This window comes from Vicugna pacos, chromosome 12 (assembly GCF_048564905.1).
Source record: "Vicugna pacos chromosome 12, VicPac4, whole genome shotgun sequence".
Taxonomy (NCBI): Eukaryota; Metazoa; Chordata; class Mammalia; order Artiodactyla; family Camelidae; genus Vicugna; species Vicugna pacos.
Genome location: NC_132998.1, coordinates 62558778 through 62584329, shown reverse-complemented (window position 1 = coordinate 62584329; position 25552 = coordinate 62558778). Strand labels below are relative to the sequence as shown.

The 25552-nt window shown below is 55.7% G+C and overlaps 1 protein-coding gene across 2 annotated transcripts in view; it reads right to left on the bottom strand.

Annotated features, from left to right (window-relative positions):
• The window catches only part of ARHGAP8 (Rho GTPase activating protein 8), a 53249-nt gene extending 28099 nt beyond the window's left edge, over nt 1-25150 (bottom strand). The window contains exons 1-5 of one of the 2 annotated variants that reach the window (XM_072973666.1): nt 25088-25150; nt 11828-11947; nt 8577-8720; nt 3667-3754; nt 108-239 (exon numbers count right to left, since the gene is read on the bottom strand). In XM_072973666.1, coding sequence (XP_072829767.1) covers nt 108-239; nt 3667-3754; nt 8577-8720; nt 11828-11900 — 437 coding nt within the window. In that variant the 5' untranslated portion in view covers nt 11901-11947; nt 25088-25150. The remainder of the gene's footprint in view (nt 1-107; nt 240-3666; nt 3755-8576; nt 8721-11827; nt 11948-25087) is intronic. The other variant, XM_072973667.1, reaches the window with a different exon arrangement.
• Nucleotides 25151-25552: the final 402 nt, after the last annotated feature.

Here is a 25552-nt window from a genome sequence, read left to right as displayed (position 1 = left end):
ACTTCCCCTGGCATCCCGTCCTCCCCTACTGCAGACGCGTGACCCCTCCTGTCACCCGAGCCTCCTGCACCCTGAGGCTCCCCCCTCGAAGGCTGGAGGGCACGCACCTCCTGTCGAATTCCTTGTAGGCGCTCTGGAACCAGCCCAGGGATGGCTTGTTCTGGCTGTTCAGCCCGTAGTGGAAGTAGACGATGGTGTAATCACTCTCCACGTACTGGTCCAGCGTGTACTTCAGATACCTTGGCGCAAAGCACAGGGCTCAGTCTCCCGCTCCTCATCATTGAAACCAAATGTGCTCTCCCCGTAACAGAAGCTATAGGCACCCAGTGGGGACACGTCCAGGACAACACTAAGAATCCACAGGCTGGGGGCCTGGTCCTCGTTTCTTAGATGACGACTGAGGCTCAGACATGTTAAGTAACTTACCCAAGGTCACACAGCCAGTAAGTGGAGGGGGTAGCCTGAAAATGGTCCCCCAAAGACATCCATGTCAAATCCCCGTACCCATGAATGCGGCCTTACATGGAAAAAGGTCTCAGTGAAAGTGATTAAGACAATGACCTCGAGAGGAGGAGTTTATCCAGGAGGGCGCTACATGCAATACTGTATCCGGATAAGACGGACATAAGAGAGAAAGCTAGAGCGGGGAGACAGCCCTGTGGAGACGGAGGCAGAGCAGAGAGTGACACAGCCACCGGCTCCGGGCAGGTGAAAGGTTGCCGACAGCCCCCAAAAGCTTGAAGAGGCAAGAGGGATTCTCTCCTGGACGGGGAGCAACTTCTGGGGGATAGGGGGCCCTGTCAACACCACGCTTTCAGGCTTCTGTCCCCCAGGACCGGAAGAGAATAAATTCATCGTTTTATATCACCTAGTTTTCGGTAATTTGTTATAAGAGCCATAGGAAACCAACAAAGAGGATGAACTGGGACGCAGCCCCGGGACTCGCTCGGCCCCTCCACCTCGACTCCCTGCTGCTCTGCTGCATCTCCAGAAGCAAGCAACTCCTTCCGCCCAGAATAAATAGCTCTCAGCACCTTTTCTTTTTACTGTAAAGCACAACCCTGGCTCTGCTCTGCTTCAGTCATCTGACCACACCCCCAGCACAAGCTTTACAAGTCCCGAGATCACGGATCCCTCCCTCCTGGACACACCCATGTGGCCCACTCAGAACGGCCTCGTGCGGCCGCCGGTAGACGAGCTGCAGAAGGCCCATCCCTGAGCCCGCCACCACGCTGGCGGGGCCCCTGACACCCAGCCGTCGGGCCGAGCTCTCACATGTCAGGCTGCCAGAGTCATTTGTTACCTAGAAGTTAACCCAGCCAGGCACTCCAGGAGCTCAGACCCAGCGTCTCTGAACACAGCGGCCCTCACTGTGAGCTGTGTGAACGCAGCCCGCTGGAGCCCGGGGGTCCACCGTGCAGGCCGGTTCTCAGGTGGATAAGCGTCCCCAGAACCACTTGAGGCAAAAACCCAGGTAGTCCCCGCCGCCTGCAGGCATGCAGCTGCCCCGCACGGCCGGAATACCGCAGGGGGTCTTTTCCTTGCCCCAAAGGATGGCAGCTTCTCCTCTGCTTGTGTGATACTAAACATCAGAGTGCCCTCTGCCCAAAGCACTGACCACATGAACTGCAGGCCCTTACATGGATTTGCTCGTTTAAATCTCACAACGACCCTTTGAGGCAGGCACCAATATGCCCATTTTACAGAGGAGTCAACAGAGGCTGGCAGAGGAGAACGGGTAAGGGGCCGAGACAGGATCTGAATGCAGCAGCCTGGCTCCGGAGTCCACTTTCTGACCCACACTGTCCTGCCCCCAGAAAGCCACAGGCCCCCACCCGCCATCTGCTCTGATATAAAAACGATGCAAGTCTGACCTCACGTGGTACATGGTTTGGGCTCAGCAGCCACGGAAGCAACGCCAACGCCCAGACACTCTCCAGTGCACTGTCCCCCAGATCCTCGGGACCAAGCCCTCGGGCATAATTCACAGATACCATGCTGCCTCGAGTTGCCCTCACTGACAGGACCAGGTGGAGATCTCTGACTTCCCGCAGAGAGTCCCTCAGCCCGAGAATGCCCTCTCATTCCTGTAAGGATGGTCACTCTTGCATTTCTCAACTTTCTTAAGAAAGGAGAAATCAGGAAGCTGTCCTTGCCAGCTCACGTGTCCACAGCGGACACTTGCAGTGAAAGCGGGCACATTTTCCCCAGCCCAGCGTGCCCCGGCTCCTTCCATAACATGTCAAGTTCCTTTCAGTGCCTCAGCACATCTGCACGCCTGCTCAGCACAGGAAGTCATTAGCTAAATCACTGGTTGAGCTTCAAAGGCTCGGACTTATTTCTTCCCCTGTTTCAAAATAGGAGCACACATCTGGCCACAGGAAAGCCACCCACTGGGATGGAGTGATGGAGGATAATGTACATGGTGTTGATTTTTCCTGAAAAGCCACGGAAAAGACTAGGTATTAGGGCGTATCTTATCAAGGCCGAGAAGCCCACAGAGCACTTCTAAGCAAGTGAGAAAAAGGCGCCTCTTCCTCCAGGTAGACGCCTGCCAGCACTGGGTGAGGGGAGCACCTGCTGGTGCCCTTGTGCAGTAGACAACCTACACAACTGTTCATGGTGGCCATGCTTAACACCTCCATCCGGTAATGATGGTTTCTGAGGCAGGGCAGAAGAGCACAACATACCGACTGTTGTCAGAGGTACATTTTTTTGGATTGAGGTGAAATGTGTGACATTAACCATCTTAAAGTGAACAATTCAGTGACATTCAGTCCATTCACAATGCTGTGCAAGCATGACCTCAGCCAGCTCTAAAGCATTCTCACTGCCCCCAAAAAAAGCCCAGTAAGCAGGCTTTCCTCCTTCCCCTGGCCCTCACCCCCAACCACCAACCTGCTTTCTGTCTTTCCAAGAAAACACATCCTGAACTCACTCCTGGCCCAGCAGTGGTACCCTTGGTGAGAGCTGACCCACAGGTCACAGATTACTTGATGCCACAAAAGGAATAATCTGGCAAGGGAATGTGTTTGATCTCGGAGGACCACAGGGTACCAGTGCTCTGGGCTTGGGCACCCCTCCCTCCCCACGTGCCCTGTCTACACAGAGTGGGCGGCAGACTGGCCTGGCTCCTCAGGGAGGCCAGCACCTCCTGGGAGGGCCGGCTTGCCGTCCGGGGGAACCCGCTGCCTGGCACGCGGGCTCCCCTCGAGAACTCCACAGCCGATCCCAGCTCGAGACAGCAGAACTGGCTCTCTGGCAGAAAGACTCTGGGCCCCAGTTCCCAGCAAAGATTTTGCCATCGCCATTATATCTTCAGCAGCTACTGGAAGATTCTTTAACAAGCCAGAGCAGACACCTGGGTCAGGGGGAGCCTCACGGAACAACCAGCCCAAAGCTTCCAGGTGCTTCTGGGACCCAACTGTGCCTTTGTTCACTTCGAGTTGTGGGCTCCAGGCCCAGGGGTGGACTGGTGACCTGGCAGTTGACGTGACATCCACCTGGGGACCTGCCCGTCAGTCTGTGCATGTTAGCCTTTGACCCCGAACATCCACTTGGTGCTGAGAGTCAGAGAGGCATTTACACGGGGGGGGGGTAGCCTACAGAGGGGATGTGTGCACAAGGCGGTGGGGGTGCGTGGAGGGGGCAGGGGACGGGACTTACTCCAGCAGCCGCCTGTGGTTGAGCTCATGAGAGGGGGGCATCCGGCAGCAGCTGAACGTGACGACTCGTCTTCCAAGGCGGTCCTCCCCTGCAGGGGAGACAGCGTGAGCCGAGCCTCGTGGCACTGACACCCAAGGCTGCCTTCCCCCATCACGCCCGCAGGTGATAACAAAGACCAGTAGCCTCCTGACCAGCCCACTAGGCCACAGGTGCCCAGGGCGAGGTGGATGCAGCACCTGAGAATGGGCACCCACCACCTGACGCTCTGCGCACCTGTGTCAAGTTCACCTTCACCATCTGCATCCCCAGAGCCCACGCCTGCTGCCCACGCCTGTGGCTCAAATGATGCCCGACACCCATTCACTGACTGGCTGAGGGACTGACTGTGGGAAGATTACCAGGAACCTGAAGGAAACACAAGGGAGCCCTTCCAGAAACGTGCCCGACTCTGAACCCACTTTAAGCCCCTTTAACAAGTATTCACAACTGTTCTCAGAGGTTTGCTTAAAATGAGAAGAACGGCAGCCCCGCCTCCTCAGCCCCGCCCCCAGCTCTGAAAGGCAAGATCCTATGCGTCGGGGGGAGGGTCTAGCTCAGAGGTACCGCACGTGCTCAGCATGCACGAGGCCCTGGGTTCAATCCCCAGCATCTTTGTTAAAAAAGAAAGAAAAAGATCACACACATGCGCGGGCACACACACAGGCGCGCACACATCACGTGCCCCTCGAGGTCCCCGCCCGCTGTCCGGCCAGGGAGCTATTTGTTATTTAGGGCACGTCTGATTCTCCCAGGAGCCTGGGAGCCACTCGGACGTTCAGAATTCGAGAGTTGTTTCGGTTTCCAAATAAAGCGGCCTTTTCACAGGTTGCTTGAGAATTCTGGTCATGGTTTCCATTTGCTTAGAAAGCTCCCGCTGGGAGGGCTGCGCTGGAACCCACACATTGATCTGCTCCCCTTGCCAGAGGGGCGTTTTCCGGCACAAAGCCTTCCACGGCTCTGCCTGGACTGTTTTCCAAACAACGTTCCTACCGCCCTGGAGGCCGGGGCTCCGCGGGAGGAAAGGGAAAAGGACCAGTCGGCTTCTGAGGATGTGAACTGTCTGTGCGGCTACTGAAGGAGCCAGGAACTAAAAGCCGCTGGGGCTGAAACAGAAAGTCTGCAGCCACCATGAAGCGACGGGGAAAACGAGCACTAACATCTGAATCGGACCGAATGCAAAGTCTTGGGGATGCGCTACTTTGGTGAACGGAAGATCCGGCCAACAAGCGCTTGCTGAAGGCCCACGTGCGCTCAGCTCTGGAGACAAGAGACCAGACACGGCTCCTGCCTGGCCCCTCAAGGGGTTCAGGGGAGACTAGATCGATAGCTTGAATAGTCTTGCAGAGCTGGCACACAGCACGTGCTCAATAAATGTGACCCATGACCACGTGCCAGGTGGGATGCGGGGCGGCTTCCAGGTGTGCTGTTCATTTCCAGGTGAGAAAACCAAGGCCCGGGGAGGCCAGGGAGTGTCAGAGCTGGGTCCACCCCGCAGCCAGCCGACTCCCAGGGTGGCACACCCCCCCGCCCGGCCTCGGCAGCCCCCTCTGCCACCGGGTCCCTCACGTTCCCAGGGAGGAGGCCTTCTGCACTCCGCAGCCGCTGGGGTCCAGCCTCCTCCACAGCCCAGAGGAATCCCTGGACACCCAGCCCTCCCGCTGATTGCACAGTCGCTGGGCATCGGCGTCAACGACATCAGTCAAGATGAGTGAACACCCTCGGCTGCCCTCCGCAACACGGGCCAGCATGTCGAGAACAGGCTTCCACATGATATAATACGGCGGGAAATGAAAACTATCAATAAAACACAGACTGGACGTGGCATCGGTTTAATTCATGACCCTTTTCCTCCACTGGCTGTTTACAGCACAGCATCGTTCACTGTCTCCGAGGCGGGAGAAGCCCCGTTTATGAATAAAGAAATGACTCCCCGAGCCGCTGCCCTGCCACGCCCGCGTCGATCCATCATCGCTCCGAGAGTGAAGGATGATTAAAATGCGTAATAAAGGCAGCAGCAGCCTCATCGGGACCAACGTGGGGGCTTGTCTGTTTTGGTTTTTGTTGTCAGGTTGCTAACTTTCTTTTGCAGAAGTGAAAGGTGATCTGAAGACTCATTTTGTCTTCATCCTGCAGGGAAGGCCAGCTGGAGTCTGAATGGGCCGCGAGGAAAGCTCTGGATGTGAGGGTGGTGACTGTCCTCCAGCGGGACCAGACCCGGTGTCCCTCTGCCCTGCCACGCGCCTCAGAGATGACACGTCCCACCTCCTCGATCTCTCGGGACCCCCCTGCTCTCTGCAGGCTCATCTCCCCTCTGAGCTCCAGCCCCAGCCCCAGCCCGGAGCTTCAGATGACGACCGCTCCTCAAAATATTTAAATCAACTGTATGTACAGAGCACTGCCTTAAGAGTTAAAGTTCTACAAAGCTTCCACCTGGCCAAACATACAGCCCCTAAAGTAATGAGAGATCCTTCAATACTATTTTCAAGAAGACTCTTTGGTTTTTGGCTGTGGCTTGGACGTTCAGCGCTGGAGGAGGTGGCATTTGGGAGAGGAAAATTAGAGGAGCCCCTTCGCAGAGAGGGATGCCTGCTTACCCCTGAAGGGGGTCCCAGAGTGGCCTGTGCCACCTCCTGGAGGAGCAGGAAAAAGGGTTCCAGGTCCTGAACCGTCCCCACTTCACAGACCCACCGGACACAAAGGAGCATGGCTGAGCTGGGATGAGGGGACAACGCTGGACCAGGTGAGGCCTGGGAGGAGGGCTGGAGGGCCAGCCCTCAGGGAGGGAACCCCGGGGCCTGCCCTCACCGGGCGCTCCAACTGGAAAAGCCACGCGTGATTTCAGGGACGCTGGGTTTTGCTCTAATGGTTTTCTCCATCCTGAGCCACTGAGTCACCCAGGTGAGGCCCTTCATTCCCCTTGCCGTCGATCCCTGACTACAAAACCCCGTTCGCCGAGTGTGGAGCTGGTCCTGCTGATTCCTTCTGCAGCTATCCACGACCTCTGAGGGGGGCCGCGGTCTTCAGGATGGCTCGAGGCTATCAGGTGTTCTTTTTAAGACACCTAAACAGCTCAAGAAGCTGGTGTTTGAGTGAGTGAGAAATCTAGTCCGAAAAAACCATCCGGAATCCAAAGATGACTGCCCAGCCTCCACCCTCCCAAGGAAACCTGCAGGAGTGCGGACACAGGCCCACGTGTTCAACTGTGACGGTTCCATGCGGTGTCTCTAGAAGGGCCTGAGCACAGCCCCATGGCAGCTACAGTCCCTTAACGGTGCTGAAGGGCCCGCCACAAACCCTGGGGATGCCCACAGCCTCCTGCCAGGAAGAAACTGTGTCCCGCCGGCCCCCACCAGAGCAGCAGGTGGAGGTGAGGCACGTGAAAGAAGAGCCAGGGGAGGGCAATAGCTCAGTGGTAGAGCGAGTGCTTGGCATGCCCGAGGTCCTGGGTTCAATCCCCAGTACCTCCATAAAAGAGAAAAATTATTTAAAAAAAGAAAGAAAAATAAATAAAGAAAAGAAGAGCCAGCCTGAGTCACTGCCCGGAGACCCTCGTCTCTTAATTCCACTTTTCCTTTTGCACCCAGGAGCCTCATCTCGTCTACGAGGGCCTGATCCCAGGTGGGACTCAGCTGGTCCTCAGCATAACATCTTGGAGTCTCTCTCAGCTCCATCCACTCCCTTCTCGCTGCTGCTACGTTCTTGCTCCCGTGCGTCTCCTTGCCTCCTGCAGCCGCCGTCAGCACCCTCCACGCCGCAGCGAGAAGGATCCCCTAAATCAGACCCGATTACGTCGGTGCTGTTCAAGCTTCCCCAGAGCCATCGTGACCGAGTGCAAACTCCCCAGCACGGTATGCAAGTTGTCAAGAAGGTGGCTTCCAATACTCAGCCCGCTTCTCAAAGAAAGGAGAGAGCCAATGATCAGCTGTTTCTAAGAGACACGCTGCCCACGCAGAGACTAAGACAGGCTGGAAGGGGAAGGATGGAGAGGGCATATCTACCAACAGCAACACGGAGAAAGCTGGCGTGGCTGTCGTGACGACTGTAACATCAGACAAACAGGGCAAAGAGGATGAATAAAGGAGTATGACCCACGGAAGGAGGGCCACCCCACAATGACAAAAAGGTCAACACATCAGGAAGCCATAAAAACCCTAAGTATATATGCCGCCCCTAAAACAAAGCATCAAAACACAGAACAAAAGTGGGCAGAACCAAAGGGAGTGATGCGCAAATTCTAACTGTGGGAGCTTTGAACGCTTCCGTCAGTAACTGATGGAAGCAGACACAAAAGTGATGAAGAAGACAGAAGATTTGGACAGCACTATTAACCAACCTAACCTAATTGAAATACACAGAACGTTCCGCCCCAAAATGCAGAATATAATATACATTCTTTTTAAGTGCACAAGACAGATCATAGACAAGGCCACTGGTTCCCAGACTTTTAGGTCTCAGAACATGTCAATACTCTTAAAACTCACTGAGGACCTCAAAGAGATTTTAAATAATTTTTTTTAATGTGGGTTATTTCTATAGAAATTTACTGTATTAAAAACCTAAAACAGAGAATTTTTAAATATTTAGTTACTCGCTCATTTTAAAAGAATAATAAACCCACTGCACATTAACACACATGATGAATTTTTTACATCTTATTAAAAGTAACTAGATTTCCTGCTTTCCTGTGGTGAGCACCTAATCTGTGGGTCCACGTCCCTCACATCTGGACCAGTATCCCTCCCCACTACCTAGACGTTAGAAGTTTTCTAAAGAGGACATTTGGGGTTACGTGAGGAGCCCGTCTTGTGCCACAGGACCCACGGAAGGCTGGCCCTGTCGGTGTCCTGGGGAACCACCCAGCTGGGACTCACCGGCCACCTGCAGGATGCCGTGTCTGGCCACGTCGTAGAAGGGGTGATTCATGCTCAGAGCAGGGTCCGGGCCAGCCGTGGGCGCCACCGGGGTCCTTCTCACCGCGCCCAGTGCCGCGGCCTCCTCCTCATCTCTCTGCAGCTCTACAGCAGACAATGAGGGGGAGAGGAAGTCAGCTATATTCCCAAGGATGGAGGACAGAGAAGGAGCCTCTTGAGGTCTTTCTAAGACACACACCTTGTCTCAGCTGTGCACCCACTATGCACCCACCTCTGCTACGCACCCACTGCGCAGCCGCTCAGTGCGTAGCACCAGGAGAGGGAAAAACGACAGCCAAGGGCTGAATATTGTCCTCTGTGTGGTCAGGGGTGGAAACCGAGGCTCAGAGCAGGGAATGACTCCCCAAGGTCGTACTGCTAACTGGCAGCAAGGTGTGGCCGTGAACTCAGCTCCCCGGCTCTACATTCCAATGTGGGCCCTTCTTGAGAGATGCTGACACTGGCAGCCCCGTGATGTCCGCATCCTGATCCCCAGAACCTGAGACCAGGGGACCTTCCACGGCAAAAGAGACTCTGCAGAAATGATGAAAGACCTGAGATGGGGAGATCAAACCGGAGTATCTGGGTGGAACCAATGTCATCATGAGGGTCTTTGTAAGAAGGAGGTAGGAGGGTCAGCATCCGAGGAGATATGAGGACAGACAGACAGACAGACAGGAAGATGCGGAGCTGCAGGGTGTTGGGGGGCCACAAGCCCAGGCACGTGGAAAAGCCAGGAGACAGCTTCTCCCCGGGAGCCCCCAGGGAGTACAGGCCTGAGTACAGACCCGCCCAGTGAAACGCACTTCAGACAGCGTTGTGCCAAGACACGAGCTCTGTGGGGCTGTTTCAGGAGCTCTAGGGAACTCATGCAGTTTCTGCCCTCGAGGACCAGCCTTCGTGCGGGGTCAAGAAATAGACACCAGAGGGATGTCAGGTGTTGGGGGCAAACGGAAGATCAAGCAGCCTAAGGGGGACACAGGGTTGGGGGTTTGAGCTGGGGACCTCTAAGCAGAGGCGTGAAGGAGGGAGGGAGGCAGGTGGCTGGAACCTGCTGGAAGGGAATCCAGGTGGAGGGAACGGCGCACAGAGGCCATGAGGTGTCAGCAGGGAGTCCCGGGGAGAATTAGAGAAGACGGGTAGGGACCTATCACTCTGAAGAGCTCCATCCACGGGTTTTCCCAGGATCCCTGGGCAGTTGAGTGGCCTGCAGGCTGCAGGGGGCAGGGGCGAGGGGCTGGCCCATCCCAGGCGGTTGGAGCAGGCTTCCTGGAGGAGCTGGGTCTATACTGAGTGCTCATGATGGACGGGTATAAAATAACAGAGGGGTGAGAGGGTAAGTGGTCCAGAGGGAGGAAAGGGCCCTAGTGGGGGAAGGGTAACAGACAAGCATGGCCAGAGGGAGAGCAGGGGGTACGCAGGCAGGGTGAGGCCTGGGGGTGGGCAGGCCAGACCACGGGGCCACGAAGCTACGGTCACGAGTCCAGGAGGAAGAGCAGGAAGATGGGGGCCGTAAGTGATCATCCTGGTCAGCCTCACACCAGAGACAGAGGGGAGCGTGCGGATCAGGCTGGAGCTGAGTGAGGCCAGGTCCTGGGGACCTTCAGGCCGTGCCCCGGAGCTGGGCTGACCCATGTTCACTGAAAGTAACCCACCTCTAAACCCGCCACATCCTATAGACACAGCCCCACGGAAACCCCACAAATGCCCCACTTCTGGAAGCATCTTGATAGATGTTTATGACACTGGAGCACGTCGTGGAAAAGTTTGGCTATTCCTCAAAAAGTGGAACGCAGAATTACTACGACCCAGCGAGTCCCCTCTTAGGTGTGCACACAAGGAAAGGAGCACAAATCTTCAGACAAATCCACGTACACACCATGTTCACAGCAGCACCACTCACCAAGCTGAAAAGCAGAACCAGCCCAAGTGTCCATCAATAGATGGATAGATAAACAAAATGTCATCTATCCAGACACAAAAGACATAGAATGTACGATTCCATTTATATGAAATCTCCAAAACTGGTAAATCCATAAAGACAGAAAGCAGACTGATGGTTGCCAGGGGCTGGGGGGAGGGAGGAACGGGGAAGAGATGGCTTAACGGGTTTGGGGTTTCCTTCTGGGGTGATGAACATGTTCTGGGACCAGAGAGAGGTGATGGCTGCACAGCATTGTCAATATCATAAAGACCACTGAACTGTTCACTTTCAGATGGCTAATTTCATGTTAAATGAATTTCACCTCAATTTAAAAAGAAAAGTAAAAGCTGCTCCAGCACGTGGCAGGGACACCTGTAAAGAGACGACGAGCTGGAACCCTGGGCCCCTTAAGGACGGCGGGGGAGGAGGGAAACAAGGACCCCTTCCGGGGACAGGATGGCCCGTGTCTCAGAACTACGTCACCTCCCCTAAAACTGGCACTACCATCATCATGCTGCCAAATCGACCCGAGCGAGAAGTGGTTTGAGGCTGCATGCTTCTGCGTTAAGGAGCAGAAACTGGAAGGTAAAACTGCGGGTTCTCGAGCAGCATATGTAAAACCCAGTCAGGGTTCCTCATCTGTGTCAAATGCTGACGCAGATGGAAAATCACTTATTTCAGCAGGTCCTTAGGTGCTGCCCTGGCTCCTGCAAACCTTGAAATCTGCACTTGAGTGAAATGAATAAGACAGTCTGGCGGCGCTGCACACAAGAACAGAAACAGCGCCTCACCTAAACACGCATATGCACGTGGCCTTAACCAGCTCCACGAGCTGATGCCACGGAAAGCGGTCTCCCCACACACCTGGATGACGGGCTCTCCTCCCATCCGGGCCCTGTCCCCGGGGGACCTCGGCATGCTTTCCGGTCACTCAGTCTCAGGCTGCTTATCTGTAAAATGGGGGTCTAGAACCCGGCACCCCAGCAGGGAGCGGGAAGCAGTGAATGAGGGTATTTTCCCATTTGGGCCTCAGCACCCCAGCAGGATGGCCGTCATCACCCTTGGGGGCGCAGGTGAATCTGTATTAAAAATTCTGGAAAGAAAAAAGTCCCTAATGGTTGGCTGTTGAGGGTGGAGGTGGGAATCCAGAGATGGGGTAGAAGGACAGCTTCACGGAGCACCTTCTTAGAGGGCTAGGGTTTTCTGAGCCATATCAATATATTACCTATTAAAAACAAATGTGCCCCAGGGATCTCCCAGGATGGGGCTGGGGGAGGATGCGCGTTACCTATTTCGGCCAGCTCCTCCAAGTCCAGCCGGGACATGCTGTGACGGGGGACAGGGTGGCCTGGGCACACCATCCGGATGCCACCGCCTGAGGATCCGAGCGTGGGGTCCTTCCGACGCCCTGAGGGAGAAGCACACGGAACCCAGGGGGCATTTAACACACAAGTGCACCGGGCTTAAGGAGTAAAGGAGCGCCCTTCATGTGACCTGTTTGCTGTTTAATTTCCCTCCTTGACATTAAAAAAAAAAAACACTTACCATCTGATTCGCCAAGACTGCAGATCACTCTGGTGTTCGGGGTTCAGCCTGCCCAGCCCTCCTGCACCCCGTCCCCTCAACACGGGAGAACTACCCCTCGATGAACAACTCAAGGTCCAGCTGCACGGTGGCATCAACGCCATGTTTGGGCCTCTACATGTGACCTCCTCCTCTGCAGGCACTGCCCACCGACCAGGGCACCCACAGGGCTCCCCCTCACCAACCAGCCCCACATCCCAGGAGAGCAGGGTGGAGGGCGGTGGGATCAGGGACACATGGAGTGGGGACAGCACTACAAGGACACTTTCATTCCTGCCGAGCCACCCACCTCAGAGATACGCATACTCACTCCTGTACCCACTTTACAGATGGGGTGACTGAGGCCAGCAAAGCTCCATCTCAGCTACTCATGGCTGCATAGGGCTGGCAATCACAATCATAGCTAAGAGTTACCACATGGTCATTCTGTGCCCAGATGCTGCTTCAAAACCTGTGCACATCTTTACAAAAATCCCCATTAGTATCTGAACAATGGAGTATTATTCGTCCATGAAAAGGAAGGAAGTGCTGACACCTGCTACAACCCAGACGAACCTTGAAGACATGATGCTTGGTGAAAGAAGCCATCACAAAAGATCACACGATTCCATTCATATGAAATAATGGCCTCACCCCTCACCTGCCACCCGTTCCAGGCAGGGTCCAAGGGCCCCGACAAAGAGCAGGATGGATTTGTGCCTTCAGAAGCGCTCAGGCTGAGACAGGGGCCCAGACATGAAGTGACCAGTGTGAGGAAAGGACTGGGTGTCTACCAGACGCATGTGGAGAATGACAGAGGCAAGGGCTTGCTGAGGCCACACACGGGCAGGGAGGCCGGTGTCAGGAGACCCCGTCAGGCATCAGAGGCACGGCCTCCCCAGTCAGCACTGCTCACACTGTGCCCAAAGGGACGATGCCACACACACAGGCTCCGGCCAGGGTCCAGGCCTGCGGCCCCACAGGAAGAGGGCTCATGGCTGGACTGAGTGGACACCTCTTGGCCACCAGCATCCTCTCCCTCCTCTGCCCGTAACTCACCCACTTTCTCCCTCACACACACACACACGTGCACTCTTTCCCTCACCCACATGCACACAAGCATACACACAGCCCTGCGATGGCGAGTGAGGCTCCACCCCCGGGACCTCTGCCTGGTCAGTAACAGCACGAGACTCCCTGAGCCACGGGGATCAACCCAGGAGCGATGACACGAACAGCCAGTCCAATCAGACCGACATCTAAGACGTCCACAAAGCCACTGAAAGGAGATGCTTTTAAAATTTCTTCTGCTGGACCCAAACCTGAGAGGATGTGAGCCTTGAGCTAGCCAGGGTCACCACATGAACTTAAGGAAAATGAAAACAGAATGGCAGAAGAGAAATGTCCCTAGAACACTGTGCACCTGGATCCAGCTGTACCTGAGTGTGAAGAGCCAATAAATCCTCTTTTCTGCTTAAGCCAGTTTGGGTTATAGATGACCTGTCACTTCCACCAAAACTGATATTTTTTTCTTTGAAAAATCAGTGATACTGAAACACTTGATGAAATCTGCCTCAATATTCTCTTCTTTGAGGGAATGGAATGATCAAGCCCACGAGTTTCCTGTTGATGGTGGTACAGGTAAACAAACTGCATTTCTGAAAACTCTCTGGGGGAAATCTGACTCAGAACAGAGCTACAACCGACGCCAGCCCTGGCCCTGCACACAACCCCATCTCTCCACTCCGCGGACACAGTAAGAAACGGTAGCACCAACGCTGACTCAGCAGGGCACCTGAGGACGCTGCTCTCCCCTGATCCAAGCTTCTCTGTGCCAGGCAGATAACACAGCCTTGTAAGGAACCTGGTCCGCTCCACGTCGCCGTGATTAAGTCCCCCAGACCTCCCTCTACTCTGCAGTTCATTTCTAAACAGCAAAATGGTGTGACAATCACACTGAAGGACTGATTTAAGGGGTTGGGGGGATGTCTCTCATGACCCTGTATCCAACTTTTATTTCTGCACACTTCCCTCCGGTCTTTGTCTGCACGCACCCATATTTTACAGTCACAATCAGATTGCACGTACATGTATGTTTTATAACCAGCTCTGTCTGCTTACCCACTACCACCTCCATCAGCCCAGAGCACCCCAGACCCTGGAATATTCAGCCCAGCGCCTGGGCCACCAGCAGCACGGCCAGCGCCATCTGGGATGGGAGTTGGCGTCTCTTGCTGCAAAGAGGAAGATGTGGGGGTCAGGAAAGGGGTGTGGACAACACAGCTGGGTGCTGGACAACATGTGACGTGCTGGTGGCCACCCCGCAGTCAGGCGAGCCCAGCACCACGACTGCAGGACAGCCTGACCTCCGCACCTTCAGATACATTGCAATACTCTTGCCCGAAAGGTCCAACCCGAATCTAATTAAGCCTCCAGTTCTATTGTTCTAGAGGAAACACCCCAGGGAATCAAAGAACACAAGAAATATCACAATAATGGGGGAAAACAAGCAGAGAAACCCAGAATGAGAGCCATCTTACCAGGCAATTTATTGGCCTGGCCTCTTTAAAAGTTGATGTTATTTTTTAAAAAGGCAGGGGAGGCGTGGGGGTGGGGTGGGGTGGGAGCACTGTTCTAGACTGAATGGAGCCGGAGAGACAGAACAAGCAAACGCAGCATGTGACCCTTGATGGAATTCTGGTTTATAAAGGAGCCGCGAAAACATCCCTGGGACAACTGCGGAAGCGTGAACGTGGCCTGAATGGACGATGATATTAAAGGAATTACGGCTCATTTGCTGAGCTGTGAGAATGGTATCAGGTTGTACAGGAGAACGTCTTTATGCTCAAACAGTCGGCAGGGAATGAATGGCGTGGGTCTGCCACTTCCTTTCCAAGAGTTCAGCTCGGAGAGAGAGAAAGAGAGAGAAAATCCATAATGAACGGTACCAACTTCCAAACCAAGGCAAAAAGTGTGTTTTCTTACATGTTGCTATACTCTGAACAATTTTCATAACAATGGTTGGAGACAGAAGGCAGGAAGGAGGGAGCCACTCCGTTGCCTCCCCATTTATCGGAGAACAAGAGGAAGGCCAGTGAGGTGCAGACAGTGGCTCACGGTCACACGGTGACATGGCCCCAGGATGCCTCCTATTACTCCGATCCCTTTACAGTTTCTCTCACCTTGGCACAGACACACCTGGGGGTTTTGTGTGTCCCTTCTGACAGCTCTCCACTGTCTAGGGGCCATGTCACCAGTGACCATTTCCAGTTTCAACCAGCCTCCACCCCCTGCTGTGTCCCCCACCCCCACCCCGCCAGCACTCCCTGCAGCCCAGGCCACCTGCTCCCTCAGGTGGGCTCTGCGGCCACTGATAGCTGTGTCGCCCTTTGTGCCCTCTCTGAGTTGAGATGGACCAAGAGCCTTGCTGGTTGCTGGTGGAAGACGCTGGACAGAGCACAGGGAGGGAGCCCAGGATGGGGAAGGCAGGGAAAGAGGGCAGAGACCCCGGAGAGAGGGACCCCAGGAACAGGCAGGCGAGGTCGCAGGAGTCACCTGCACCACCTTCTCCACTTCTCTCTGTGTCTCTCACACACTCGCTCACACTCACACACACACACACTCGTCCTGGCTCCCCTGTGCCTACAGTTCTGGGCCACCACCTCCAGCAAGCGCCCTCACAGACAGTTCCAGATCGGCCCCCTAACCACCCACACGTCTCACCCTCACCAGCGACTGGACCTGCGACCACCCCCACCCACTGCCCCCGTCCCCAACCCCTGTACCCTCTGTGTTCTCCAGAGGCTGCATCTCCTGAGGGCAGGGGAGGCGGACGGGATGGCAGCTGAAGGCTGGCGGGCGGGGCCAGGTGAACACACAGGCTGGGGCTTGCTCCCTGCGGGACGCAGGGCACCGAGCACCAGGCAGCGAGGCCCCGCGCTGCCCCACCACCCACCTCCTCCGCATCAGGACACAGCACCGTCTTCCACGTCCAGCCTTCCCCAAGCCAGGTACCCGGGGGCAGCGGGGTAACACCCAGGCCTGGGACCCTAGAACCTACGCCTGGCAGGGAGCTCCCCTCTATCTGCAGTGAAAGTGAGAAAATAAACTCAATCACCTACACCCACAGCCCTGCACCCGCCCAGGCAGCTGGTCCGCAAGGAGACCAGGCCGGGAGCCCGCCGAGCTGCGAACTTGGTGCATGTCTGTCCTCGTCACTCCAGGCACAGGGGTGCGTGTGAAGACCGCTGCCACCCTTGGGGGCACTCAGTCCTGTGGGGGACTCACAGCCACCTTGTCATTCCACTGACCCCTCACGACAGGCAGGAGGGGCTCCTGAAGTTTGAAGAAGGTGGGAAGCCATCCTGTCCCCACTCCACCGCAGCCCCCTCCCCCCGCCAGCCTTCAGCCCCACGCGCCCCCTTTTGCTGGGCTACCCTGGAAAAGCCTGTGAGAGCTGGATGAAGAGCTTGGAGGCAGCCTTCTGAGGACATCAGGGGCCCTGACTGGCCCCCACCTGAGGGCCCTGCCCGCCCAGAGGAGGGAACATGCCTGGAACATTCTTGCTTGCAAGCCTCGCAGGCAGGCGGCCCGACTACCCGGGTAGACAGTGGAAGGGCCCAGGCCGAGTCCTCGTCCTCGGCATAGGGAGGACTCCCACCGCAGAGGGAGGACTCCCACCGCACGGTCCAGCAGCACAGCCCGGGGCTGAGAGTCTCTGAAGCCAAGAGGGCTTTGTTTCCCCTCCAGACTCGGCTTTAACCAGACAGAGTGATTTTTTTCCTCTTTTTGTTCTCTGCAAGCTCAAAACCTTTACCCCATCGCCTATCTCACACAGCACAGGCAGCACGATTTGTTTTGAAGTTTGCGCATTCAGGCCTGAGCGTGTCATCCATCTGTGTTTTGTTGTGGCAACAGATGGTGAGTTAGGGGGTAACTGCTGGGGTGAGCCCTGTGAGCCCCCAACCCCACAGGCCCATAATCGAGACTCACATGAGGCTCTCCCTGCTGCTCCTGCAGCTCCAGCCACAAAACCTGCCCATCTGAGCTTCTCCCAGAATCCACGCTGCTTCCGCCGCCCCAGGACCTTTGCACAGACTCTTCCCTGGGCCTTGTTCTTTCTGCTCCTGTACAGGGTTTTCCTCTAACAACAAATACGTCATTCCAACACCAACCCTCTGATGCCAAGTCCGTGTCCCACAGTCTTATTCTTACATAAACTACCCAGAGTTAGCAGCAGACCCACAAGTTAAGGGCTCAGTCCCATAAGACTGCCCCCGCTACAGACACCAGTCCAAGTCCTAGGTCCCCAACCAGGTACACGTCTGTCTGAGTTGGCTACAAAGTCGGGGGTTCCCATGACCAGCCGTGCTCTGGTTCAGTAATTGGCTAGGATGACTCACAGAACTCAAGAAAGTGCTTTACTTACAAAGACAGGTTTATTTTAAATGCTACAAGTCAGGAATCACCAAACGGAAGAGATGCAGAGGGCAAGGTATGGCGGTTGGGGCTGTGCATGGACGGGGCTTCTGCACCCTCGCTGGGTACCACCCTCCCGGCACATGCGTGTGTTCACCAAGCGGGAAGCTCTCTCTGCCACATGGCTTCAGTGTTTTGATGCAAGTTCCATTACAAGTTTCACTGCACAGGTATTACTGATTAAACCAAGCCATTGGTGGTTAAATTCAATCTCCAGCCCCCTCCCCTCCCTGGAGGTGGAGAGGTGGGGCTGATGGGTCTAACCTTCCAGTCAGGAGGGTGGGTCCTCTGGTGACCAGCCCCCATCCTGAAGCTGCCATCCCGAGTCACCGCATTACCGTGGCCTCAGGCGAGGTCAAAAGGGCTCATTAAGAATAACAAAGTGAGGGGGGCGGGTATAGATCAGTGGTAGTGCACACAGCACACAGGAGGTCTGGGTTCAAGCCCCAGCACCTCCATTTAAAAAAAAAAAAAAGAATACCAAATTCATCCTGTCATGCAGGAAATCCCGAGGGTTTTGGAAGCCCTGTGCCAGGAACTGAAGGCTAGCTCTAGGACACTTCAGTTCACAGGACCTCACTCCCACAGGACGAGGACTGGGCTTCTACCTGGATTTGCGCAAACGGGGTCCCTGGCACCAGGCCCGGCATATGCAGCCCTCCAAAAACGCCGAAATGATGTGAAAATAAACCAGACATCACAGGTGGGCCCGTTTCCCTCGGCAGCGGGCTTCAGAGCACCCGTCTCACCCTCCGCCCGAGTCCACACGCACCTCGCCTGCTTCCAGAACCTCTCACTGCCCAAAATCTTCCCTCTGGGAGGGCCTCCGTGGCCCAAGGGTGGGGGGCATGGGCACCGTGGAGCTACCAGCATCGTGAGGCCACAATGACAGAGGCGTGGACCAGAGCTAGGGCAACTTGACGTCATGCAAAAGAGGTGCCGAATCACTCAACGGCTCTATTTATAACTCACAGCAAAACGGTTTGTTGCTATAAAAACATACTTGCACGTTACCCAGATAGACCCTCATAGCAATTATCCTAACGTTGTACAAATTATCACCTGCTTACCTCGGGCAAATCAGCACCAGATTTAACTTGAGTGGTGCGGGCGCTGTGCAGGGCGTACAGAGGAAGAGCTCGCTGCTGTATCTGCCCGACCGGCTCCTGTCTCTGAACAGGGCCTGCGGATAAAGGGCTCTGTGGCAGGAGGGGCTGGGCTGCCATCCAGGCCTGGCCCCGCACTTTACAGGGAGGGCACCGCCGCGAGAGGAGGGGGCCGGCACAGGGTCACACCTGAGGCAGGGGCAGGGACTCTCACTCCTGGCTGAGTAGGGGCCGCCACGGAGCTGGGTGCCAGGCTCTCCCAGGTGCACCCCATAAAGAGTAATTCTCACCCTTTTGTCTCAGCCGTTTCACAAATTTATTGATAGAAACCCCTGTGACCCACTCTTTACCACAAACACCCCTGGGTCCCCAGTGTTGGCGAGAAGGCGTGTGTAGACCGCTTGGTTTGTCCAGGTACCGGGGCCAGAACCACTGGAACCTGGGCATGACACCCGGGTGAGACACCCAAAGGTGGCAGCAGCAAGGTCCAGGTGAGCTGTGACCTGCTACACGGCTCTGTCAGAGGCCTGCCCACAAGTCCCCTGACACTCTGAAAGGACAAAGGAGTCTGTAAAGAGCTGCTGGGGCCACCCACTCGCTCCTGTGGTTCTGGTAGACACCAAGCTCAAGACTCAGGGCCACTCCCCTCCCCAGCATCCCTGTGGCCCTGCCCGTGGTACCCAGGTGCTCCTCTTACCTGCACAGCCCTCCAGCTGCAAGGAGCTGACCCACCCCACCTCCTAGGACCTGCCAATTACCTAAGGGTAAGCCAGTCTCCCTTTTCAAAGGTTTGTGGGGGAAGTCAAGTTGAACCAATCAGCACCTAGCAATCTTTCTGGCCAATCGGATAGGTTCATTGAGGCCTGCGAGAGACCAGGAAAAGTTTTCCAGATCATTTGCTATCAGGAGATGGCCAATAGAGGAGTTTCTCGCCACACAGCTGTGTATAAAGATGTGGCCTAGAATGGCTGTAGCCAATCACTGCCACCCTGAGGAGCCAGCAGCCCACAAAAAGCACAGGAAATTGCTAAGGCTTGATCAAGCCATATCTGATCTCCACAGCATCCCCAGACCATTTTGGCTACAAGGGCCAGTGGGTCCCCTTTGACTTTGGGGCTAGTTCAGAGCTGGGTTTTCTGTCTGTCACAGTCAGAAGCGTTATGATGCCCCCTGATCCCCCACCCACCTCAGGCTGCAGGAGCTTCCTCTAGGCTCCGGCAGCCCTCACCAGCCAACATCGCGTGTCCATGCGCCTCTCTGGACCCATCACTGGGTGTCCCCTGACAACCGGGGCCATTTCTGACGCATGCTTGAGTCTCGGCTCTCATCCAGGACATGAAAGGAACGTGGGGTGCCTGCTGAACAGGAGAACAAACAGAGCGCAACGACAGCGCCCGGCTTTCAAGGCCTTCCCGGCCCGTCTCACCAGCACTCTCTGGTCACTCCCGGGCCACTTCCACTCCAGCTGGCTCCACTGGCTGCCATCCTAGGCTTCTCTGTCCCAGAAGAGGACACAGTTGTGGCCCCTGTCATGATCTCCATCATCCACACTCAGACCTGTTGGGTGGGGGACCCTGGGCCCTCTCCTCTCCTCCCTAAGGGATATTAAATCCCACGCTCTCCACCCCTACACCCAGATCTCAGGCCCAAACCTCTCCCGGAGTCCTGGACTCGAATATCCCAGCTGCCTACTCCACACTTCCCATGACACCCTCTGAGTGCCAGCAGCACCCTGCAGTTCTTGGAATAAAATTCGAACCCCTGCAGACACCTGAAAGACTTTTGTGGCCTGGCCCTGCTGTCCTCAAAAACTTGTCTCATATCACCTCCCCTCCACCCTGGTTCTTTCTGCTCCAGCCACACAGGCCTCAGGGCTGCCCCTCAAACATGCCAAGCTGTTCCCACCTCAGGGCCTTTGCACATGCTGTCTATGCTACCTGGAACACATAGCTCCTGCAGGTGGTCAATGATCCATAGATGGTTCCTATTACTAGCATTGGCTCAAGTCCAGTTCAATAATTCAGTCTGAATTCAAATCTACCTTCCACACTGGCCTCTTTGGAAATCAAAGTGGGACCCACAGGGCCCAAAACCCCTCTACCTTCAGATGTTTCTGTATGGAAAGATCTGGTTAGAGCTTAGCTGAGTCAAATAGATTTTCCCTCCATGTAGCCAGAGAGAAAAGCACCCCAGGTCCCTGGGGGAAGGTCAGGCCACCCATACCTCCCAGAGCCAGGGACCTGGTTCTGATCCCCTCTGCACTCCACCCAGAGACCCCTCTGTACCTCCATGCTGGCGCTGTGAGCAAACGGCATGGACGAGGAGTCAGAGGAACAGGTTCCAGCCTGGGTCACCCCTACTCAGGGTACCTCCCTGCTGAGGTCAATCTGCCCCTCTAAACCCCACTTCCCCGTCTGTGAAATGGGCACAAGCTCTGCCTGGCCAGTGCCTTGAAGATCAGATAAAGTGACAGGCGTGACAGCACACTGAAAGGTCGGGCGCTCCGAGGCTAATGCATCGTAAGAGTCACCAGGGCTGTGGGAGCCAAGGACAGACCATTCCTCAAGAGGTGAGGCATGGCCAGAAGACAGATCAACCTTATTTTTATATTTGAGGCAACTGGGAATCTGACTGCCAACTGGGTATTGGCTATTAAGGAATTACCGTTGTTTAAAGTGTGATAATAGTATTGTGGTCACATTGTATAAGGGGAGGCACACTGCAGTGTTTATGGAGAACAAGTATTAAGATGATACGGGAGCAGGAGGCGGGGCTGAGTGGGTGGGGGGTGAGCAGGTGGGGGAACGGAATGGGAAGGCGGCAGGGTGAGCCCCCGGCCAGGCTTGGCTGCAGCGAGGCAGTGGTTGACGCTGGGACGTCCTGCTCACTTCTGAATATCTGAAATTTTCCTTAAAGAAAAAAACTTTGAGTAAAATCCCCAAAGCCCCCCCACCCTAGATGCAAGGTGCCATAATAGCACAGAAGCAAATGCGGTGACCCTGCAGCTTTAGGAATCCGGGGGGAGCAGAGACCCTCACAGCTGCGGGGGTCTCGGAGGCACCTACAACTTGACAGAGACCACGGCCCAGAGGGGAGGCGCTTTCCAGAAGCCCCACACCTGCCTGGCTGGTTCAAGCCTCCGCCTTCTGCCTTCAGCCACCTGAAATGAAGCTTTTCTGTAGAGGACAAATGGCCCAGCCCAGACAGCCTCCTGCCCGCCAGCGTGTCCTTGGCTTCAGTTCCACGACCGGATGGGGGAAGGGACCGGGCAGTCCCCAGGAGTTCCTGGACTCCTGACCTGCCAAACCAGTTCCTTTGGATGGACAGTCACCAGTCACGAGCTCTGACTGAAGCGAACTTCTCAAGCCTTACTCTGCCCAGGGGCACTGAAGAGAGAACCACTTGGCCCCGGCCCGGGCAGAACAGGCTCCACACAAGCTCAGTCCTCCCCCGTCTCCCCTGGTTGGGGGTGATGGTGGGGGGTGGGGGGGGTCTAGCACAAATAAATGTAAACACCTGTAAAGGTGCCACAGCCTGTTTTAGGCTCTTTATGCAAATTATCTCATTTGTTTCTCCCAATAACCCTATGATAGGAGATAACATTGTTCATATTTTACAGATGGGGAAACTGAGGCACAGAGTAACTCGGGTCAGCAATTCAAAGTCACATGCCAGGATCCTGGCTGGGTCGGGGAGTCAGGCTCCAGTATCAGCTGTTAACCCGCGCACCGCTCGGCCTGCACTGAGCACCCACGTCATTTCCTCTGCGCCTCAGGACCACCTGCTGCTTGCGATGCCTGCCTGAGAGGTGGGACAACAGGGACCTGACTCAGCCAGGTCTCCTGCCTTTCAGGGACCCAGTAACCTGGACAGTGGCCAGGTCCAGCTGCCAGCAGCTCCAGAAGCCGCACACGAAGGTGGCTGGGGCAGGACCCGGGAGCATCGCGTCTGCCTGCAGCTGAGCCCCACACAGCATCTCTGAGGCCATCCCTACTCCCACAGTGCTTGGGCCAGAAGGGGACCCTCAAAGGCACGCCGGGAGGCCTCGAAGCTCTGGATGCGTGGGGCACATCTTCTTTGAGCACCAATTTTAATCAAAGGATTGGGGGAAAAGTTGAAAAATTGGTCTGAAAAAAACCTCTAGACATTTCTATATCGACATGCTAACTTCACAGAGATCTGAAGGCAGTCACTGGCAGGCTTGGAATGTCTCCACCCAGGAGGCAGACCTCAGTGCCGGTGGGGAGGGTGTGGACACTGCGGCTCTCCACTCACTGGCCGTGTGACTTCGGAAAGTCACCTAAAGCTCCCTGCTTCAGTTTCCTTATCTGTAAAAGGGGACAATAACAGTTCCTGCCTCACGAGGATGGCGGGAGAGAGGAACGAGGCAACCAGTTGTGCAGTTGGAGCCTGAGAGCCATTAGCAAAGGTGACCATGACCCTTTGGGGGAAGTACAGCCAAGAAGGTCACTTAACAGGTCAGGAAGCTGAGTCCCCAAGAGAGAAAGTGACCTGCTCAAGTCTCTGACTCTTCCTGCGGCTCTCACCCTCCTGCTGCCTGTCTGTTTCTCCATCAGTGAAAGAGGGCAAAATCAGGGAACGGATCTGCACCTCGGCACCTCCACGGTGGCCTGAGCTCTTGCTGTCCTCTCTTTAACAGAAGCCACCTGCTACGGCATGCCCCCCACCAAGTCAGCTGGAACTAGCTTGTCAGGGAGACGCATGTGTCTGTGAGATGTTTAGTCAAGTTTCCAGACCTCAAGACATCTCCCTGTAGTACCCATCAACAGATGAGTGGATAAAGATGTGGTTTGTACATACAATGGAATATCACTCAGCCATAAAAAGAACGAAATTTGCTATTTGGAAAAACATGGTTGGACCTGGAGGGTATTATTATGCTTAGTGAAGTAAGTCGGACAAAGAAAGACAAATACCATATGATTTCACTTTTATGTGGAATCTAAAAAATAAATAAATAAATATAACAAAAATCTCACTGAGGTTGCATTTCAATGACTCAAGTCATTGAGTCCAGGTAAATTCCTACCGGCTCCACCTGTCAGGTACTCTACAGGCATTTCCAACCCCACCTCACAGGTGGTTTATCCCCAACCAGCCAACTATGCCAACCAGCCTGTGTGTGACCTCAGCGTGCCACACCTCCTCCGCCTATCTCTCATCCATCCTCCAGCTCAACGGTCGTCTCCTCCAAGAAGCTGTCCCTGATCTCCTATAAGCCCCTAGTTTCCTTCTGTCACACAAAGGCTAGACTCTGGGTTCTCTGTGGGCAGGGTCTGGGGAGGGGGCTGTCCTCAAGGACTAGCTGGACTCAGGTGGTGCCCCGCGTCCCTCTTCACCCCTTGGCCCCTGCCCTGGTGTTAGTTTGAGAAATAGTCATTGCATTAAAGGAGAAACTCATAAACAAGACCCTAAAATCACCAACAGAGACCGACCAAAGGATATTTACTGCTGAGTCTCAGGTTTTGCATTCTCACCCAGACAAACGTCAACACCACACTTCACTGACAAGCAGCGCCGTGCTCTCTGGAATCCACACAACCTCTCACACAAAACTTTGAAGTCTGCACCACCAGACAGCCAAGGCCCAGTCCCCACCCTCCCAACTTGGCCAAATAAGGACTCAGGAATTCCTCCCCTCACACCCTGCTTGCCTCTCCAGGGGCCTGAGCTGCCACTCTTCACACACCTGCCAGGCCCTGGGCAACCCTCAAGCCCGTGCTGTTGACAGTGGCCCCATGCCAGGTTTGGGGAAAAGTGAAAGCAGTCAGGGCCTCTCCCCTAACAAGCGATTCTGGAGGTTGATTAGCCTCCGGATTTAAGTTTTCGGCATATTTGGTCTTGGTGATAAACGGGCCAGCGCCCGCAGCCAGATACTCTGAGTGAGCGCAGCACCTGCTGTGCCTCAGTTTTCACATCTGTGAAACGGGACGATGCCTCCCGCCTCCCAGGTTCGGAGTGAGGGAGCTGATGTGTCGGCCGGATTGGAGACCCCGAATTAGAGGAGGGAAATGGGCGGCCGGCAAAAGCCTGGGCTGAGACCAAACCAAAACGCGAAAACGCGGGAAAAGGGAGGGAGCAGAAAGGGAGGGGACGGGGGTGCAAGGAGGGGGCAGGGAGCAGGGGCAGGGGTAAGGGGGAGGGGAGGAGCGGGAGGAGCGGGAGGAGGGAGAGAAGGGCGCTTGTGCAAAATGGGGAGGGGGAGGGGCCGGGCCGGGGCGAGCGCGGGCACTCGGGTCCCCGCCGGTCATCGCACCGCGTCGCCTGACGCCGCGCCCCGCCTCGGCGTGTCCACCTGAGCAATGGGCCCAACCTCAGAACCCGCTCTGCGTTCCCACCCGGGTACAGGCGGGCTCCCTCCCGCGAACCCCGGGCCCTACCTGGCTCCAGCCCGGCCGGCTCCTCACCTGGGCTCCGCTCGGCCCGCGCCTCACCTGGCCCCGCCCCGGACGTGGCTCCCGCGCAGGCCCCGCCCCTCGCCCCGCCCCGCGCGTTACCCCTCCGGCGCTGTTTTCCTGCAGCACCGGCCCCGAATGACCCGGGGTCATTCGGGGCCGGTGCTGCATTTCTGCGCGTGTGCGCAGTCACTGCCCCAGCCCTGAGGCAGGGGTCATATAATCAGGAAGGCCCTGGCTGGGGCCCAGTTACCCTTGGAGGTGCCATTGACTGCCCCGAGCCCCAGGCAAGCAGATGGCGGGTCCTCCGATATGGTCACATTCCAATCCGGAGAGCTGCTCAGGAAGTGGGGTTCTAAGGGTGGATTTCCATCAGACCCCTTGTCAATCACGCCCCCCTCTCTGGTGCAGCTCTCAGTCTCCCCCCATCTCCCTGGTTTCTGAAGGACA